General features: G+C 38.1%; 1 protein-coding gene and 1 long non-coding RNA gene across 6 annotated transcripts in view; one reads left to right on the forward strand and one right to left on the reverse strand.

The window, feature by feature from the left end:
- LOC130836656 (zinc finger protein ZFP2) overlaps positions 1-19,845 on the forward strand; it is a 32,211-nt gene extending 12,366 nt beyond the window's left edge. For 2 of the 5 annotated variants that reach the window (XM_057709040.1, XM_057709038.1), the window contains exons 3-5: positions 421-643; positions 5,651-5,740; positions 14,512-19,845. In XM_057709040.1, the coding sequence (XP_057565023.1) occupies positions 14,587-15,981 (1,395 nt within the window). In that variant the 5' untranslated portion in view covers positions 421-643; positions 5,651-5,740; positions 14,512-14,586 and the 3' untranslated portion in view covers positions 15,982-19,845. The remainder of the gene's footprint in view (positions 1-420; positions 644-5,650; positions 5,741-14,511) is intronic. The other 3 variants (XM_057709042.1, XM_057709043.1, XM_057709041.1) reach the window with 2 other exon arrangements.
- LOC130836658 (uncharacterized) overlaps positions 1-19,981 on the reverse strand; it is a 30,050-nt gene that overhangs the window by 9,170 nt on the left and 899 nt on the right. The gene's annotated exons all lie outside the window — the stretch shown is intronic.

The following is a 19,981-nucleotide window of genomic DNA, read 5'->3' on the forward strand; positions in this document are numbered from 1 at the left end:
TCTAGGTCACAAATCCTCAAAAATAACTGTGGGTGTACATTCTTCTAGCCTTTTAAGATACCTTTTTATATCCTTTACCCATTTTTATATTGAGTTGTTTATATATAAAAGAAGCCTTTAATATAATGTTGATATTAATCTTTTCCCATAATTGTCATTCTTGTTCCCTGTCATTTTTCTTTTAAAAATTTTTGTAATCTTCTGCTACAAATAAGTTTTGAAGTTTTATGCAGTTATCTTTCCTTTTCCCTTGTTTGGCTTTGGAATCATTGCTGTAAAAGGTTTTCTGTACCCTAACATTATAGAAATACTTTTCCACATTTGCTAGTAGTTTTATCATTTTAAATGTAGATTCTTGAGCTATCTGGAATTTATTGTATATATGTGAAGCATTTCATCATCCATCCTTTCATTAAACAGATTTTTGACACCTGCCTACCGTGTGCTAAGCAGTGTTCTGGGTGCTGGGAAGGTAGCAGTGAACGAAGCAGGCAAAGCCCCTTCCTTCTCTTCTCTTCTAGAAAGAGGAGGCAGCAATGAAGAAGAAATACTACAGAGGACGTTGTTATGTGCTGTGTTAGCCACACAGCAGGATGGCCTGGCTGAGTGAGACGGGGGGTCTGTTTTAGCTAGGCAGAGCCAGGTTGGTACCTTTGATGAGACAGCATTCAAACTGTTGTAAATCTGTTGAAATAATCTATTGAATAATCTGCTTATTCTCCATAGACTTGAAATGCTCCCTTTAAAATATACTAAATTTATATGCATATAAAATGTTTACATATAAAATGTTTACATATAATATATTCACACACATGAGTTTATTTTTCTGGATTCTGTCCTATTGCTCTATTTCTACTGTAGTAACATGCTATTTTATTTGTTTTAGAATTTATTTTGTCATTTTATAGAGAAACCACCCCCCTTGTTTTTCTTTTCAAAATCTGGGTTACTGTACTGTACTTACACATTTATCCTTAGGGTCCAATTTTATTAACCATTATCAAGTTCTAACAGAAACAGCTAAAAAAATATGCAATTTTGATTTGGATTCATTAACTCTATATCTATTTGAGGAAGATTACCATCTTTACAATGTTTATTCTTCCTATTGAGTAAAAAAAAATTACCTTCATTTTATTCAGATCTTTCTTTATGGCTTTTGTTAACATTGACCATGAGGCTCTTGCATATTCTTAGTAAGTGTGTTCTGAGATGTTTCATTCTTTGTTGCTGTTGTGATTGGGATTGAACCATGATTGTGACTTTGTTAAAATAAAAGAATAAGAAATTGGGTTGCTAAGAATTATATCTGAAGACATTTTGCTGTAGTGGTGCTAAAATTTCATCACTATCATGTCTTCTTTATAAAGTACACTTTCATTATTAAAATATCCCTATTTATTCCATTTGATACTTGACCTTTTTTAAAGAATAACAATATCAAAAAAGCCTGTATTTTAGGTTTAAGAAAACCTCTGTATGAAGGAGATAAACCCATGAAGCTGCTTATTTCAAACACCATGAGTTACCCTGTGCTTAATATAATGCCGGGGAGAAAAAAGCCATGATAAGTAGAAGGGAGAAAGGCACACAACATCTTAAGGGATTAACAGCAAATACATTTTTATGAACGATACAGTTAAGTTTCATTTAGCCTTTTAAAATGCCTTTCTGTACTAATCTACACAGGGCTCCATGATACGTTTCATAGTAGGGACAAGCTGTGGCACATGGGGTGGGGTGGGGTGGGGGTGGGGGGTAGGTTGTGCACTTAAGGGAATGAGAAGAATCTAGGGGAGTGGAGAAGACCAGCAGATAGTTCATAGGGGTCTGAATTTGGGCTTTTAATTTTGCCCAGTGTGTTCAGCTAACAAGGCAATTGCCTTGTCATTAATTTATTGAAAGTAGAGTAATTGTTGTAAAGAGAGTATCATATTTCTGATCTGTTATCTTTTTCACAAAGAAGGGGCTTATGTTTTGTTTCCTTATATTCTACCTTATCTGATACTGATAGGGTCTCCTCCCTGCTTTTTTGTTTGTTTGCTTTTGCCTGCTATATCTTGTCTCTACCACTCCAGTTTTTTAAAACTTTTTGGTCTGTTTTAGGTGTATCTCTTGTATGTGCCATATAATTGTGTTTTAAACCAATTTTACAGTTTTTGCCTTTTAATAGATAAAGTCAACCCATTTACATTTGTTGTTATACATGTATCGAGCCTTTTTCTGGTTGTTTAATGATTTGTCATTATTATACTTTCTTGTTTCCTTTCTTCTCCTTTCTTTAAATTTGTTGAACTGATAATTTTTCTTATTTCCTTTTTTCCTTTCATAAAATAAAAATTTGGCCATGTATTTATATCCTATTAGTATCTACTTTTACTTTTCTTGACACTATTTGTCAGTGATTTTTAACATTTTTTTTTTGCTATTTTGATATATTGATTTAAAAGTATTAGAAGAAAATAATGAAGTAGAAAGAAATATAATAAACTCTGTACCTCAGGGGTGACACTTTTTCTGGAGTTCATAGCCAGTAGGATGTAAAATACATAAATTGCTTGGAAATTGGTTTCATTCCTTTTCTGGTCTCTTCAGTCCTTTTCTCTCCACTAATCATCTCCCCTTTGCCTATTCATATATTACAGTGCTCTTCAGCCTTACACGAAAACCTTTTCCATTGCTTTATTTCCACAACTTATTCCTTTTTTTCTTAAAGAATTTTTATTGAGATACAATTGACATACAGTAAACTGCATATATTTAAAGTGTACAATTTGATATTTTTTTTCTTATTGGTAATGTATATATGGCAACCCCAATCTCCCACTTCCAGAACTTATTCCTTATATCTTTTCATAGTCTTATCTCTTATCTTCACTAAAAGTTTGAAGTAATTTCATCTGCCTGCTTGTGAGTCCTTATCTTCCATTTATCCTATTATCTACTGTAAGCTGACTTCTTCCTTCACCACACTTCTGAAAGTAGCTAATTTTCAAATTAGCAGATTCTTTTCTTTTTTTAATTTTACAATCTTAACTTTTTAATATTTATATATTATAACAGTGAATTAAGCCAAATTGAAGATATATATATATCTTATATAAACAGGTATCATTTTTAGAGGATGAACATTCAATCATCATTCTGTTTGACCCACCCAGCTTCTGATAGTGTTGAATAGTCCCTCCTCCTTGAAACCCCCTCTCCCCTGAGCTTCAGTCCTGAGTCTCTGTCCATCTCCCTCTCTGTCTTTCTCTCACTCTCCTGCTTGCTGTGGGTTGCTAGGGTCTTTTCCTGGCCTCACAGCATGAGTTGGATAGCCTTGGATCATACAGCTTGACTGTATGATCTTGGAGAGAGTATTTAACCTTTTTGAGCCTCAGATTCCTCATCTGTAAAATCATGACTTTAATTATATCACTTTAGCAGGCTGTCCTTTGGAGTAAAGGCGCTGAGGCATATGACTCGCCTATGAGTACAAAACTGAGCACAATGTGAGTTATTATGCATGGTGATTGCCACACAGTCAGTGTTCCCTCCTTGTATTAGCATTCTCCAGAGAGACAGAACCACTAGGCGTTATGTCGATGTACAGAAAGAGATAATGAGGAAATGGCTCCCACCATATGGCAGATGAAGAGTCCCCACGATTGCCATCTGCAATCTGGAGGGCCCAGGAAAGCCAGTGCTGCAGTCCCACTCCAAAGCCACAGGCCTGAGATCCAGGGACCGATGGTGCATGTCCTGGTCAGAGTCTGAAGGCTCAAGAACTAGGAGCACTTATGTCTAAGGGCAGGAGAAATGGCTATCTACACTCAAGCCGAGAGAGCAAATTTGCCTTTCCTCAGCCTTTTTGTTTTGTTTGGGCCCTCAGCGGATGGGATGATACCCTCCCACCCATTCCTTACTCAGTCTACCTATTCAAATGGGAGCACTCTCACAGAAAAACTCGGAAATAATGCTTTACCAACTTTCCAGGCACACCTTAGCCCAGTCAGATTGACACATGAAATTAACCATCACACTCAAATACATAGCAAATGCTTGCAGAGTTTTAGGGCTAGAAAACAAGGCTCAAATGGCTCATAAATTTGAAATGCCATTTTCAAGTCAAGCTGGGGATTTTGTTGGTTGTCTCACAGACCAAACACATTCTAGATTTATCCTGTTTGCATGTGCTTTCCCCCAGTTAACTGGAATTCCCACCCAGTTATTGTACAGCCTAAAATTCAATGTGCTGCCTCTACAACTTTGAGTCTTAGGGAGCTCCAAAGACCAAGTCGTGAGTTCCCCTGAACTCACCAGATATGCCCCCGCCCAGTGGGAAAGGCTCCCCACCCAGCTAGCTCCCCTGTCAGCCTAGCCAGGTACACCCCTCCTAATCCTGATCTTGGTTTTCATCTCCCTACCATCGCACAGAATTGTTCAGACAAGCCAATTGCATCTTCCTGTGGTAACCAAGGGTCACCTCACCCTCTTGTCAGTACAAAGCCTGCCTCCCACAGCCCCACTGGTTCACTGTTCCTGAGTGCAGCCCCCAAGTGATCTTGCATGGTGTGGAGGGTCCTCCTCCCCCAGGTTGTGAGAATATGTGACTAATGAAGTGTTGTCAGTCTCATCTGTCTGGTGCTGGGTTTCACATATTTGGTCATCTTGTGCTATGTAGGGTGGGAAATCCCTCCTTCATCAGTGGGGTGAATAGGATACAATCAGAACACCACCTGCTCTTCTCCCGTGCTAATCTATAGCAGCCTACAGTATCTTTCCCTATTACTCCCTATACCTCCTCTTCCTTTTTTTTTAAATGTCAAAGCACTTTCTATATTTGTCTCTGATTATTTCATGATAATGTCTGTTTTTGTTGCAGATGTTTAGTTTCTTTTGGAGGATATTTTCCTCTCACAGATCTCTTTATCCTGTCCCTTTTTTTTTTTTTTTAAGCTCTTTATTGGAATATAATTGCTTTACACTGCTGTGCCAATTTTTGAGGTACACCAAAGTGAATCAGCTATCCCCACCCTCCCGTGACTCCCTCCCACCCTCCCTATCCTGGCCAGAGGGACTTAGAGAAGTCATCACCCATCATCGAATTTATCTCCTTATGTTATGCATCCTGTCCCTTCTAATGCTGCTTATTTTTTTTTTAACTTCCCTCAGAGAGTGTTATTTGCATAGTCCTTTGTTGAGCAGGAATTTATAGTTTCAGAATCAGTGACATTCAAGGATGTGTCTGTGGATTTCCCAGGGGAGGAGTGGGTCCATCTAGACTCTGCTCAGAGGAACTTGTATGGGAAAATGATGCTGGGAAACTACAGTAACCTGGTTTCACTGGGTAAGGACTTCTCCTTGTAACTCAAAACCTACTTATTGCCATCTTTCCTGCTATTGACATCTTGTACAGCCTCTGAAATTGGCGAATTTGGACTTAAATCCTGATACTACAAGGGCATTGATTTAGGGTAGTTCCTTGGTGTCCTCTCTTTCAAGGTGAAAGGTCTTTTCTATAGAGACTGGAAAAATGGGAAATCTGAGAAGCCACACCTTCCTTTGTTACAGAAACCCTGAAGGGGAAGGGATAAGACACATGCTGGGAGTGGTTTTTATACTTAGTTCAGAACTCAAATTTCATGTTTTTCCTCCCGAGCAGGGCGTCAACTTTCCAAACCAAATGTGATTTCTCAGCTGGATTGAGAACTGAGCCTGATGACAAAAGAACATCTAGGGTGCATCTCCCCAGGTAAGGATCGGCTGCAAGGACTTGTTCTATGAGTGTCACTTTGGGGAGGAGTCACTTCAGAGGTCCCTGGGTCTCTTGAGACCTCTACCATTTGCTGTGTGTTTCCTCAAATGCCTCTACATTGTGGATGTCACTCATCCTGCCGAGGTCTTGCATATGTCCTTACCTCTGTGGGAGGTAATATCTTAAGAGTATTAAATGAGTAACTACATTTGTGACTCTTTTAAATTGCTTGGAACATACTGAATATTCAGTAAATGTTAGCAGTTATTATTTCCTCTTCTGTCTTCATCTGTACTTTCTTTTCTTTTTTTTTTTTTTTTTTGGCTATGCAGTGCAGATTGTGGAATCTTAGTTCCCTGACCAGGGATTGAACTTGGGCCCTTGGCCATGAGAGCGTGGAATCCTAACCACTGGACTGCCAGGGAATTCCCTCATCTGTACTTTCAATCCCTGTCTTTCTAGCCTCCTCTGCTTTATTCTGTTTATTTTCTTTCATGAATCTTTCTTCTCAGCCATTACCTATATCCATAGCTTCCTCTTCATTATTCACTTAAACATCTGTCAGCTTTTTAAAAGGAAATAACATTTTTCTTCCTCTGAGTTGTATAGGTGTTTCATACATTTAAAAACAAATGACAAATGAGTTTAGCCCTGTTATTTTTACTAGTAACCTTATATTTTATATATTTCCTTTCTGATTCCTAAATTTTTAATCTGAATCTACTACCTATTTAATCCCATTCTCCTCTAAGCATTTAATCTTTTGTAATCTTTGTTATCTGCCTACTCATCCCCTTGCAACTGAAATTTCTCTTTTAGATGTTATCAGGACTTTTCTCTGAAAAAAAATGCATTTTACACCTTTATCTTTTCTACTTGATGTGAAAGTGTTGATCACTTCTTTTCATACATTGTTTAAATTAAAGAGATAGGCAGATTTTTTTTTTGATCTCTGGATAGTGTACGGCTATCTAAGTACAAGCAATAAAAGAAATCAGTAAAAAAAAAAAAACATTGATAGGAAAAAAGTCATCTTGTGAAGTCACTGCTTGTTTCCATTAAGCTTTCTAAAGAACAGGATTCTAGAAGAGTCACTGTGTCAAAGGACATACATATTTCTGTGGCTCTTGGTATATATTGCACAACTTTGAATATTATCTTGTCCTTTTAATGCTAATTTTTAGGTATAAAATGATTGCTTAAGGTAGCTTTCATTAACTTTGTTACAGATTTCTATGGCTTCAATTACTATTGCTATTTGTATTCTTAGATAAATAACCAACAAATGATTTTTGAGCACTAGGCCCTGTTCCTAATACTGGGGATGGAGCAATGAGCAAAACAGGCAGAGTTTCCATGTGGAGTTTACAGTCTAGTGGGGGAGATAATAAATTTTTTTTCTCAGATCTTTATTGGGGTGTGATTGTTTTACAGTGTTGTACATTTTTCGCTCTACGACAAAGTGAATCAGCTATATTTACACATACATCCCTCTTAAGCCTCCCTACCCTCCTCCCTATCCCATCCCTCTAGGTCATCACCAAGCATCAAGTTGATCTCCTTGTGTTATGCAGCAGCTTCCCACTAGCCATCTGTTTTACATTTGGTAGTGTATATATGTCCATGCTACTCTCTCACTTCGTCCCAGCTTCCCCTTCTCCCTGTGTCCTCAAGACCATTCTCTATGTCTGCGTCTTTATTCTTGTCCTGCCCCTACGTTCATCAGTACCATTTTTGTTGTTGTTGTTTTACATTCCATATATATATGTGTTAGCATACGGTATTTGTTTTTCTCTTTCTGGCTTACTTCCCTCTGTATGACAGACTCTAGGTCCATCCACCTCACTACAAATAACTCAGTTTCATTCCTTTTTATGGCTGAGTAATATTCCATTGTATATATGTGCCACATCTTCTTTATCCATTCATCTGTTGATGGGCATTTAGGTTGCTTCCATATCCTGGCTATTGTAAATAAATTAATAAGGAAGCCAGGGAGGGAGAAGGAAAAAGACAGGAAGGAAGAAGGGAGGGAACCACTATCATAGAGTCAGGTGCTGTGTGGGAAAACAAAGCATCATAAGGGAAGTAGATCAGTTAACAGGAGTGCTGTTTTAATAGGGGTGATCAGGGAAGGCCTCTTCTTTAGGTGACTGCTAAACAGACACTAAAGTGATGGGCCATGTGGGAGTATATTGTGGGCACAGGGCGCAGCAGGTGTGAAGACCTTGTGGTAAATTGCATAGTATTGTTTGAAGGAGAGAGTGCGAGATGTGAAAATCTCCTGAAACTTTGTCTTTCAGTTCTGTGAAAAAATGTGTTTCTACTATCATATTTTTTATTTCCATGAGCCTTCTCATTCTCTAAATGTTCCTTCTTTTTTAATAGAAATCTTTTTAAATACATGCATTAACTTCTCTTGTCTGTATGAGAATATATAAATTATATTTTTCGTAGGGGTTTTTTGTTTTGTTTTTGTTTTGGTTTTCTTTTGCAGCATTTTTTCCCTTTGTTCCTTAGATTATTTTATGGATTTATTTATGACTTTTTCTTTCTTCCACTGTCATATTGATGGGTTTTCTGGAAGGAGGAGAGGCAAACAAAGGTATTGTTCATGCTGCATTTTCCTCTCCCACTTTTTTACCCACCTTCCAACTTCTCTGTTGGCTGAATCCTAAAGATTCATCACTTGTGTATGATTGCATTTCACACTGTATTTTGCTTGTCTCTTTGCATATCTGCCTAGCCACTAATATGTAGGCTCACTGATGGTCATGATCGAGCTTACTTATATTTATAACCCCTGCCTAGCATTTGTCTGCGAGAGTAGGTATTTAATATCTTTGTTGAGTGATATTAGATGACATCAAGTAGAATTTTTAGTAATCAGGTAACACTATAGCTTTGAGAGTTATATTTGTGACACTCACATCAATGAATATCTTTAGTTATCAGGAAGAGTAAGAAGGGCAAAGCAGCAAGGATGTAATCTTGAGGAATAACATTTGACTAGGGGCCAAAGATGCTCTAGCAAAGGTGACAGAAAAAGTAGTCAGAGGGAGAGGAGAGACTTACGGAGAGCTGGGCCAAGGGAAGAGAGAAAAACAGAGAAGAGTGCAACAGTGCCAAGTAAGAAATGAGAAATGCTATTGGTCTTAGTGTTGAGGACGTGGCCTGTGACCCAGGGAAGAACACTCTGGTGCTACAGGAAATGTGCTTCAGGAGAAGAGTGAAGAAGTAAACAAGTAAAGACTTTTAAGGGGAATTCCCTGGTGATGTAGTGGTAAGGACTCCTCACTCTCACTGCCAAGGGCCTGGGTTCAATCCCTGGTCGGGGAACTAAGATCCTACAAGATGTGAGGCAAGGCCAAAAAAAAAAAAAAGACCTTTAAGTACGGAGTATCCTTTCAACAAAGTTAACTGTGAAGGAAAACGAAGAAAGGGCAGGAACTGAAAGAAGTCAGATGTAGAGTGCCTCTGATTTGTTTTTTACTGAGGTAGAGACTTGAATGCATTTACAAGAGCAGAGAGGTACCCATTAGAGAGAAGGAAATAGACACAGAAAAGTGGAGGAAGAGAATGCAGCCCAGAAAACATGGTGTTGTGCAAACTCCACATCTTGTTCTTTCTAGATTTTCTTCAATGCCAGTTAGTCCAACACCAAGAGGGGAAAGTGGCCACTGAGTGCTGTGCTCAGCTCTTCCCCAGGCATCATCAGATTTACTGCTGTGTGTGTGAATAAATATATATGTATGTATGTACGCACACCACACACAGAATTTATGTACTCTTACAGAGTCTCTGGCTACCTTCATGCCACCTTCATGCCACCTTCATAATGAGCCTTGTTAATGGTTAGTATACGCACATATCTTTGCTTCCATTAATAGGAAAGCTAATCTAAAAGACTATAATAAATATAGGCAAATCCACAAAGTTTGTTCATCCTTGCACAGTCTCTCAGCACTGGTGGTTCCTTCTGCCTGGGATGTTCTCCCTTTGATAGTCCTGTGACTCCCTCCTTAGCCCCTAAAGTCTTGGCATCAATGTCGCCTTGTCAGCGAGGCCTTTCCTGAAGAATCTAAAATTACAAACTTTTCCCCTTATGCGTCATATTCCCTACTTCTGTTTTATTGCTTTTATTTTTCCATAATGTGTACCACTTAAATACTAAGTATTTTACTTACTTATTATGTTGACTACCCTTCTTCCTCTCACTAAAATATAAGTTCCTCCAGGGCAGAAATGTGTTTTGTTCACTGCTGTATCCCTAGCAGCTTGAACAGTGCCTCACGCAATAAATAGCTATTGAATGAATGATTTATCGTGTTGAGAACATCGATCTCGCTGCTATACGGAGAATGCACTGTAGGGCAGCAAGAGTGTTAAGTAGGAAGTCCAGTCAGGTGAGTACTGCAATAGTCTGGTTGAATGGAAGGAGTAGCTTAACTATTAGGATGGAAGAAATATAAAAGGAGAAAAGAAAGAAATCAGCTTGCCCTAGGAAGAGCTGGGCCTGCTGCCCAAGTCTCACACCCTGGCCCCCCAGCCCCAACCCCGCCAAATACTCTGCAGGCTCTTGGCCTCTACTGTGGCCAGTCCCAGCCATAAATACTGAAAAATCTGTGCCTTCTCACACCCCTTGGTCCTGGGGACTCTTATATCCTGATGAGGACCAAAGTTATATAAATCCTGTAAGTTAACTAGGCATTCTAAGACTGTAAGGGAGCTTAGGAATAAAGGAAAGCAAGAGAGAGCTGTATATTGTTTAACATAAAATAATAATTATAATGATAACCTCTAACAATCATTGAACCCTTATTATGGTCAAGCATAATGCTGTGCATGTGACAGGGTCCTTATTTAATGAGAGCAAAATGGCAAGGATCTGAAATGTCATCCAGTCCTGAAAGAGCTATAGTTTTGATCCTTAGTGCTCAAGTTCCAGCCTTCAATACTTAATGAATATGAGTAAAGCCACCTTAACAATTTTATATTTTCCATAGAGACAGTCATGTAATCTGGAAAAAATGAGATTTCCTCCTCTCTCATTTGTCTAAAAATGGTTACACTTTGGAAACAATATTAAATAGTTGCAGTAATAGTTAAGTATCCTTCCCTTGATTCTGTTTTTAGTGTGAGTTCTTCTAGTGTTTTATTCTTATGCTTGGTACAATGCTAATATTTTTGTTTTTGAATCAGGATTGGATGTTGGATATTATCAAATACTTTGAAGCATTCATCGGGTTGATCATATGCCCTTTTTCCCATGAGCTATTAATATATTACTAGATTCCTAATAGTGATCATTCTGGAATTCCTGGATAAATCCTGTGTTCAAATGTTTATGTACAATTTCAGGAATGGTTTAGGAGTATTGTAATTACTGAGTCTTTCATATTTAAGAACGTGTTCTGGTTTTTTCTATGCATGTTCTGGTTTTTTCTATCCACTACTGGCCATGTGGAATTCTTGAGTCACATCAGTTTTTCCTCAATTCTTTTTAGACATGACTCCACTGGCCTTTGGCATCCCATGTTCCTGGAAAGATCACTTAGGCCAGTTTTTAAAAAATTTATAGGGCAGTCTATCTTTTTTTCCTTTTCTTAAGCAGCAAACCTTCAGAAGTAACTTTTAAGTTAGATCTCTAAATTGCATGAAGATATACTGAGTCTTACTATTAAGTTTTCTGCAGTATATGTTTCAACTTAAAATGATCAATATTTTTCAAAATAGCAAATATTTTGTTGTTTTCATTTGCTTTTTTAAAATGTCATATATTCAGAAGAATGTGCAAAATGTGTACTATTTAGCAAACACCTACCTAGTCTTCTCAGCCCTTTATAAATATTAACTAATTATTGTTCATATATCAACATCATTCGACAGGTACTATTTAACAGATGAGGAAACTGGAGCACAGGACAGGTTAAGTAATCTGCCCAAGGTCACACAGCTAACAGTGATAGAGCCAGGTGGTCTGGCTCCAAAGTCATTGTCTTAACCATACTGCTTTCTTTATAGTTCATGATAGTTCTTTATAGTTCATAATGAATAATAAAGCAAGCAAGTACTCAGGCATTAGAACCCAGATTGACATTCAGAAACAGAACACTGCTAGTACCCTAGTAGCTTTATGTGCACCTCCTCATTCCCATCCTCTTCCTCTACCCAAGACATAATCACTATCCTCACTTTTGTGATAAATCCCTTCCATCGCTTTTCTTTATAGTATTGCCATCCACAAGTGAACAATACATTGAGTTTAGTCTGTTTTTAAACTTTACCTAAATGGACTCTTACTGTATATATATTTTTTCTGTGACTTTGCTTAAATTATTTATTCACTCATATTGATATGTGTGGCTTTAGTTTACTAATGTTTACTGTCTTAGGCTGTTCAGGCTGCTATAACAGAATACCATAGACCAGGTGACTGAATTTATCAGACATTTATTTCTCATAGTTCCAGAGGCTGGAAGTCTGAGCTGAAGGTGCCAGCATGGTTGGGTTTTTGGTGAAGGCCCTCCTCCTGGTTCATAGGATAGAGCCAGTTCCCTCGTGTGTACTACTTGTCACGGCACTAATCCAATCACAAGGGCTTTACCCTCACGACTTAACGACCCAAAGACCCCACTGCTTAATATTGTCTCCTTGGGATTAGGTTTTAACATGAATCTGGGGGAGACACAGACACAAAATCTATAACATTGACTGTTTTCATTTGTCTTGTATAAATAGTTGACAATTTATCCTTTTCTCTTGTTGTGAGACATTTGGGTTGTTTGCTATTGTATACAATGCTACTTTAAAAATTATGAATCATGGTGAATCTTTACAAGGCAGACTTACCTAAGTATATGTACCTACTAGTGGATTTGCTAAGTCATAGTCTGTGTGCCTGTTCTACACTACTAGGTAGTGCTAAACTGTTTTACAAATACTTGAAACAAATTACACTTCTCCTAGCAGTATGTGAAATTTCCCATTACTGCACATCTTTCTAAATTCTGAAGCTGTCAGTCTGAATTTTTGAATTTTTTTACTCAGGTGTAGGTGGTAATAGTATCTCACTGGGGCTTTACTCGGCCTTCTCCTGGTTACTGTTGGATTGGCATCTTTGCTTATGTTTACTCACTCTTCAGGTTTCCTTCTCTTAAGTGTCTATTCAAATCTTCTATCCATTTTTTCTAGTGGCTTAGTGTTCCACAGATGTTTTCCAAGTCTAAGTTCTAGAGCTCTTTTTGGGTCACATGTTGCAAATATCTTCTCCCAGTATGTAACTTTTTTTTTAACTTTCTTTTTTATATCTTTTGATGATTGGAAGCATTTATTCTTCCAGTGTCTATTCTCCCATTTGGTTGTTATGCTTCCCCCCGACCCTTGTTCTCCTGCTTTTATTATTTTAAAAATTTCTTGAACCTCTACCTAGTTTCCAAATTTGGTATTTTCTGTGTGTCATTTATCTTTGAATAGTTTTGTCTGTCTGCCTGTCACCTCCAGGCTATTTTGTCTGGGATAAGATGTGGGATCTGAGAAAATAAAGTCTGAATGGCTGCAAGACCTTTCCTCAAGCCCCATCTCAAGCAGTTCAACAGATTCTCCCCTATCTGCCTCTGCCACCAGTTCTTATCTTTAAGGAATGGATATTTAGGAAAGGGTAGGGCCCTTTAGGACTCTTACCTAAAGAGAGTGAGAAAATAACATGCTCCTTGGGGAGCAGTGAGGAGCTTTTAGGCTGTGCCATTGTCTCTTGAGAGTTTAAGTTTCAAGTATGTTCTGGTATTTTATGTTCCAGACAAGTATGTTCCCTAAGGGTAGTTTATATACATTAATTTACTTAATCCTTATCAGATTATTTTTATCCTCATTTTATATCTGTGAAAACTCAAAGAAACAAGTAACTACTTAAGATTATAATTATTTAAACCCAAGTTTATCTGACTCCAGGGTAAACAATCTTTTCACTGTGTCACACTGTGATGTTTTATGAAGACTTAGTGTCAGAATTATAGGCAGCCTGCAGGAGGGAAGAAACTGCTGGTAGGAGTACCAGATAAACATGCTAGGGCTTTGTGATCTGCCTCTCCCCCTCCGAGCTTGTCTGTATATCTTCCATTAGTTCCATCTTCATTATTTAGCCTTGTCCAGTGGTCAGTGATTTCAGTAGCTATCCTTCCTGCATAGGCTCACTCTTGCTTCTGCTTACCCTGCTTTCTAGTTCCCCTGTTATTTATGGATGGCTCACTGTTCTTTCCCTCCCTTCCAATTCTCTTCCTAATTATAGGGATATCTTTGAAAGCTCTCAAGTGTGCCCTATAGTTATTCTCAGTTTCATTCTCTCATTCCCATCTTATACAGTTTTCAGTCTCCCAGTACGGAAACCAATGCATGTTTGAATTTTTTATTTTTTTAATTTATTTTTATTTTTTTGGCTTTTACAAAATTTTCTTTTAATTTCAAGGAGCAAAAAGTGATTCTTTTAACACCTCACAGCTAGTCCCCATCACCTGAATGACTTTTGAGGCAATCACTAATAATACTTTTGCTACTTTCTCTAAAATCATCTCTTTTCCAATTCTGTACAGTTTACAAACACATAGGGAAGAATATCCATGTAAATAAAAACAGATTCATGTACTATATATTCAGTATACTTACATGTAAGTATAGATAATGTAATGTAATATAAAATCCCAGAAGGGATATTAATGTCATTTTTAAATTCTCTTAACTTAGCAAGTATATGAATTTTTTATTTTTTTCAGACTGTGAGACAAGACTTGAAACCAAAGAGTCAACTACAAAGCCTAATTAATGAAGATTTATCTTATGGGGTAATAATGGAAAGGGAAGGTCTCTGCCATTCTTCTTTAGGGGACTCCTGGGAACCTGATAATTGGTTAGAGGGGCAACAGAAAAACCAGGTGGGACATCTGGGCCAAGTGCACATTACCCATAAGGAAACCCTCAATGAGAGAAGGACATGTGGAGGTAATGAACTTGAAAGATGTTCCAGTCAGGGTTCAATCATTGATACACAACAAATTATTCCTGTGGGGAAAAGTCCTCACAATTGGAATTCACATGGAAAAGACACTAAACAAAATGCTGAATTAATTAAAACTCAAAGAATGTTTGCAGGAAAGAAAATCTATGGATGTAATGAGTGTGGGAAAACCTTCAGCCAGAGTTCATCTCTTCTTAAGCACCAGAGGATTCATACAGGGGAGAAACCCTATAAGTGTAATGTATGTGGGAAGCACTTCATTGAACGCTCCTCGCTTACTGTACATCAAAGAATTCATACTGGAGAGAAACCTTACAAATGTAATGAATGTGGGAAAACCTTCAGTCAGAGCATGAACCTTACTGTTCATCAAAGGACTCATACTGGAGAGAAACCATATCAATGTAAAGAATGTGGAAAAGCTTTCCGCAAGAATTCATCCCTCATTCAACATGAAAGGATTCATACTGGAGAGAAACCCTACAAATGTAATGAATGTGGAAAAGCTTTTACCCAAAGTATGAATCTCACAGTGCATCAAAGAACTCATACAGGAGAAAAACCCTATGAATGTAATGAATGTGGAAAAGCCTTCAGTCAAAGTATGCATCTTACTGTACATCAGAGAAGTCATACTGGAGAAAAACCCTATGAGTGTAGTGAATGTGGAAAAGCCTTTAGTAAGAGCTCAGCTCTTACCCTGCATCAGCGCAATCATACTGGAGAAAAACCCTACAAATGTAACAAATGTGGGAAATCCTTTAGCCAGAGTACATACCTTATAGAGCATCAGAGACTTCATTCTGGAGTAAAACCTTTTGAATGTAATCAGTGTGGGAAGGCTTTCAGTAAGAATTCATCTCTTACTCAACATCGGAGAATTCATACTGGAGAGAAACCTTATGAGTGTATGGAATGTGGAAAACATTTCACTGGGCGCTCATCCCTTACTGTACATCAGGTTATTCACACTGGAGAGAAGCCTTATGAATGCAATGAATGTGGAAAGGCCTTCAGCCAGAGCGCATACCTTATTGAGCATCAAAGAATTCATACTGGTGAGAAGCCCTATGAATGCGATCAGTGTGGAAGAGCCTTCATTAAGAATTCATCCCTTATAGTGCATCAGAGAACTCATACAGGAGAGAAACCCTATCAGTGTAATGAATGTGGAAAAGCCTTCAGTCGGAGTACAAATCTTACACGGCATCAGAGAACTCACACGTGAGGAAAGCTTTCATAGGACCCTTCCCCATGATTAACTCTTCAGTGATAATCAGATAAGTCATGTAAATAGAAACCTAATAAATGTAACGATTATAGTAATCTTTTAGTTGAAGTATAATATACCATATCAGAAAATTCAGACCACTGCAGAGAAACCATATAAAAGTGGAGAAATCTTGATTCAGAAAGTAAAACTTACTTTATATGAGAAGGTTTAAGTAGCTAATGTTCTAAGCAATGAGGATTCATGTTGAAGATAAGTTCTATTGTATTATACTGCAGATTCTCCTTTGGACATCAGAGACGTCACACTGGAGAGAAAATGTGAGAGTGCTTAACTGAGAAGCCCAAAGATCTGGTATGTAGTCCTGATCTGTCGCTAACTTGGACAAGTCACCTACTTTCACCAGTTCCCACTGTCCTTATTTGGTAAATGAGGGATTTTAGATTTAGAAGGCTCCAAGATCCCTATAAGCTCTAAAATGCTACAAACATATAAATGCAATGAATGCTGGGAAATCCTTGATTTTTTCACCATGTTGTATACATTATCTAGATGCTCCTGTTCCACAATCTGTTTTCCCTGAATGTTTCAAGTCAAAATTCTCTACCTCTACCAACTTCTATTATCACTCTGTATCCCTCCCCACTACCCCAACCCCCCCACCCCCCCACCCCCAGTTATTTTCTCCTCTGAAATATTGGCTGGTTGTTACCAGGTGACAGAATTGTACAAATCTTAATGCTATAATAGCATGCTGTTTTAAGCTCTCAATTAACAGTCATTAAACTATTGTTAAAGAAGCTAATTATTTAGAAAACAATATAATAAATATAGTCTTTGAGTACATAGGATTCAAATACATCTTTGTATCATACTCTATCAAAATGGAAAGAAGAGGTTAAACACTAATAGATGTGAAAATTTGACATATTAACAAAATCTTTGTAACTCACAACATATTCAAAACAGTCATAGGGAGAGATTTTATAGATCTATAGTTATGAGAGCAGTTAAGGCAATTTCATTTATTTTATACACATTTAATAAGTGCCAAATAGGTGATAAATATGATTAGGAAATCAAACTGAATAAGCCAGTCTTTGTTTTCCAAGGGCTAAACTAAGAAACTGGCAGTGGGATGGGAGAGGAAAGGAAGAATTCAAGCAATGATAATGTAATCAATTAAATGTGAGCACTGTAATTTATTTGGGTGGATGGGTGCCATAATTAAGAACACAAAAAGTTGACTGACTTTATGGGGTAATGATGAGTTTGGTCTGGGGGCATTTTACAAGTCTGTGGGTATCCAAGTGAAGATTCCTGATAGGCAGTAGAATAAGTAGAAGGGCGGTGATAAAGGGTATTTTGGGAGTACTGTTTTTGAATGCAGTAAGTGGAAGGTGTCAAATCAGTAGAAGCTGAGGGGAAACAACAGGCAAAAGAAAAATGAAAAACAGAAAAACGTCAGGAGAAGGTGGTGGCATAGAAGTGAAAGAATTTTAGCACAAGGATAGGAATATTTAATATTTTCAAATGCCACAGAGGATTAAAGTAAGGTAAAAATAGAAAATGGCCTTTGGTTTTGGTTATTGATAATCTCTGTAAATTTCAGTGGGTTGAAGAGTGAGTTAAAGGTTGAAAAGGACTTAGTAGCTTGACTGAGGAAGGAGAGATTTAGGAAGGTAACTAGAGGGAGATTGTGGTTGAGAGAGGGTGTATATATCAGAAGAGCTTTTGGCTACAAATGATAGAAAGCCAGATAACAATGGCTTACAAGCAAACGGATTTATTTTTCTCCCATAATAAATCTGGAGGTGATTGGCATTGGTTCAAAGACAAAATAATTGAATGCCTTGAGTTTCATGACTTTTTCATCATGTCACATGATGGCTCCCGTAGCTTCAGGTAAAATATCTGCATTCAGAGCGGGAAGAAAGGGGTTAGGTAGCACCAGCAACATCTGTGCCTTTTATCAGAAAAGGTTTTCCCAGAAGCCCCTCAGCAGACTTCTGCTTACATCTCATTGACCACAGCTGTGTTGCAGGGTGGCTAGGAGCAAAGGAGGCTGAAAAAAATAATTATATAGCTCTTCCAGCTTGTATAGTGGAGGTAGGCAAGGAAAATGGGGATTGAGAAAGGTGTTGATGTAGCCAACAAATAATTTGCCAAGAGTGTTTGTATGATTTAAGATAGAAGAATTGAACATGTCTTCACTGCACGGGAGAGTCTGAAGGTGCAGAAAGGAGGGAATGTGCAGCTCAAACTAGGAAAATAAGATTTGGGGCACAGGTAGAGGCTGCAGGGATCTTTTTCAACAGGAGGAAGGAAATCATCCACTGGGAGAAACGATGGGTACAGAAGATACTTGCGGGTGGCAATGGAGGAGGTTCCCTATGGACTCTGAGAGTTTGGAACTTGAGCAGTTTGGTCTCTTTGGACTACAGGACCTCTATGGCATTAGAAGAGGCAAGAACTAAGGGGGAATGAAACGCTGAATTAATTGTAACCTCAGAAACTTAGATTTTCAATAATGTCTCTCCCTTGCATCCAGCTTCTTCCTTTCCTTTCATATATTTGTTTTTCTTGTTCCCCACCTGAGCTCGAGAGACAGAAATGGAGGGGAAAAAGGAGGCAGAGAGATGGGTAGAAAATAAATGAAAAATGATAAAGACGTTAGCAAAATTAAAGGCTCAAAAGGAAGGCAGAGGACAAGGGAGAGAGGAAGAATAGAATGCATCGAAGCCTAAGAGGGATGCGATAACCCAAAACTGGTAAAATATTAACCCTCTGAGGGAGCAGCAGGAGAAATGGGTTGGGTAAATGAAGCTTTCACTACTTTTTCAGGAGTTTTGGAAGCTTCAGACCCTTGTAATGTCAGTGCTCAGCCATCCTGGGCGACAAGTAAGGAGGAAACTTCTGCACCTTTCCTCTATCACCAGGGGCAAGACTCCTGGTCCCACTTACTAGACATGAGACCTTGGGCAAGTCACTTAATATATATCATCTCGATTTTCTTATTTGTTAATAGTGCAAACCTCATAGCTTTGGATTACATTCAATACTAACGTAAAGTGCTTATAAAAGTGTGTAATGCATAGTTAGTGCTCAATAAATATTTTATTATCATCCTTCTATATCTGAAAACAACAATATCCAATCTCCTTAGCATGGCATCCAGAACCCTTAATTATCTTAGGCTTGCAAAGCAAGTGCCTTATAGGAAGGTGATATGTTATAATTGTAGGAGGCTCTCTCCTACCCCACCCCCCACTACTGTGATAGCTTCCTAACTGGTTCCCCTGTATTCCCTCTGGCCCCACCATAGACCAGTGATTCTGTCAAAATGTGTTCAGCCATGCCACTCTTTTGCTCAGACCCCCTCTGATGGTTTCCTATCACACACAGAATAAATCCAACCTTTTTACGATGGCCTTCAAGCCCTCTAGTTACCCTTCCAACCGCCTCTCCCACTCTCCCTTGTTCACTATGTCCTTTCCCGTCATACTGGCCTTGCTAAACCACAGGCTCACCAAGCACATTTCTATCTCTGGTCAGCATTTCTGTTCTCCCAGATATTCACATGGTTTCCCTCCTCACTGCATTCAAATCTCTGCTCACATATTAACCTCCTCAAAGAGAACTTCTCAAAACGCTACTTAAAATAATCCCCAATTGATTTCCTCAGCAACACGAACTCTGTAATCCTTATGAAAATCACGAATGGTCATATATTGAATCATCTGGACACCACAGGCAACAGTGGCAAATAAGTGCATGCAGAGTTTCGGAAATGTGTTACTGTTTTGTAGATATCATGTATGTTATGTTCATTATACAGTTCCCAGAATATTAGAGTTGTTCATTGAGTGCTAATATTTAAAATTGTATTATATCAGAATGAACATTATTGTAGGTAATCAGAGAATACTAATCCATTTGAATAAGGTGTTTTATAAATTTTTATACATTTATACCACAAACACTCCATTTTTGTTTT

Source organism: Hippopotamus amphibius, chromosome 15, assembly GCF_030028045.1.
Source record: "Hippopotamus amphibius kiboko isolate mHipAmp2 chromosome 15, mHipAmp2.hap2, whole genome shotgun sequence".
NCBI classification, from domain to species: Eukaryota; Metazoa; Chordata; class Mammalia; order Artiodactyla; family Hippopotamidae; genus Hippopotamus; species Hippopotamus amphibius.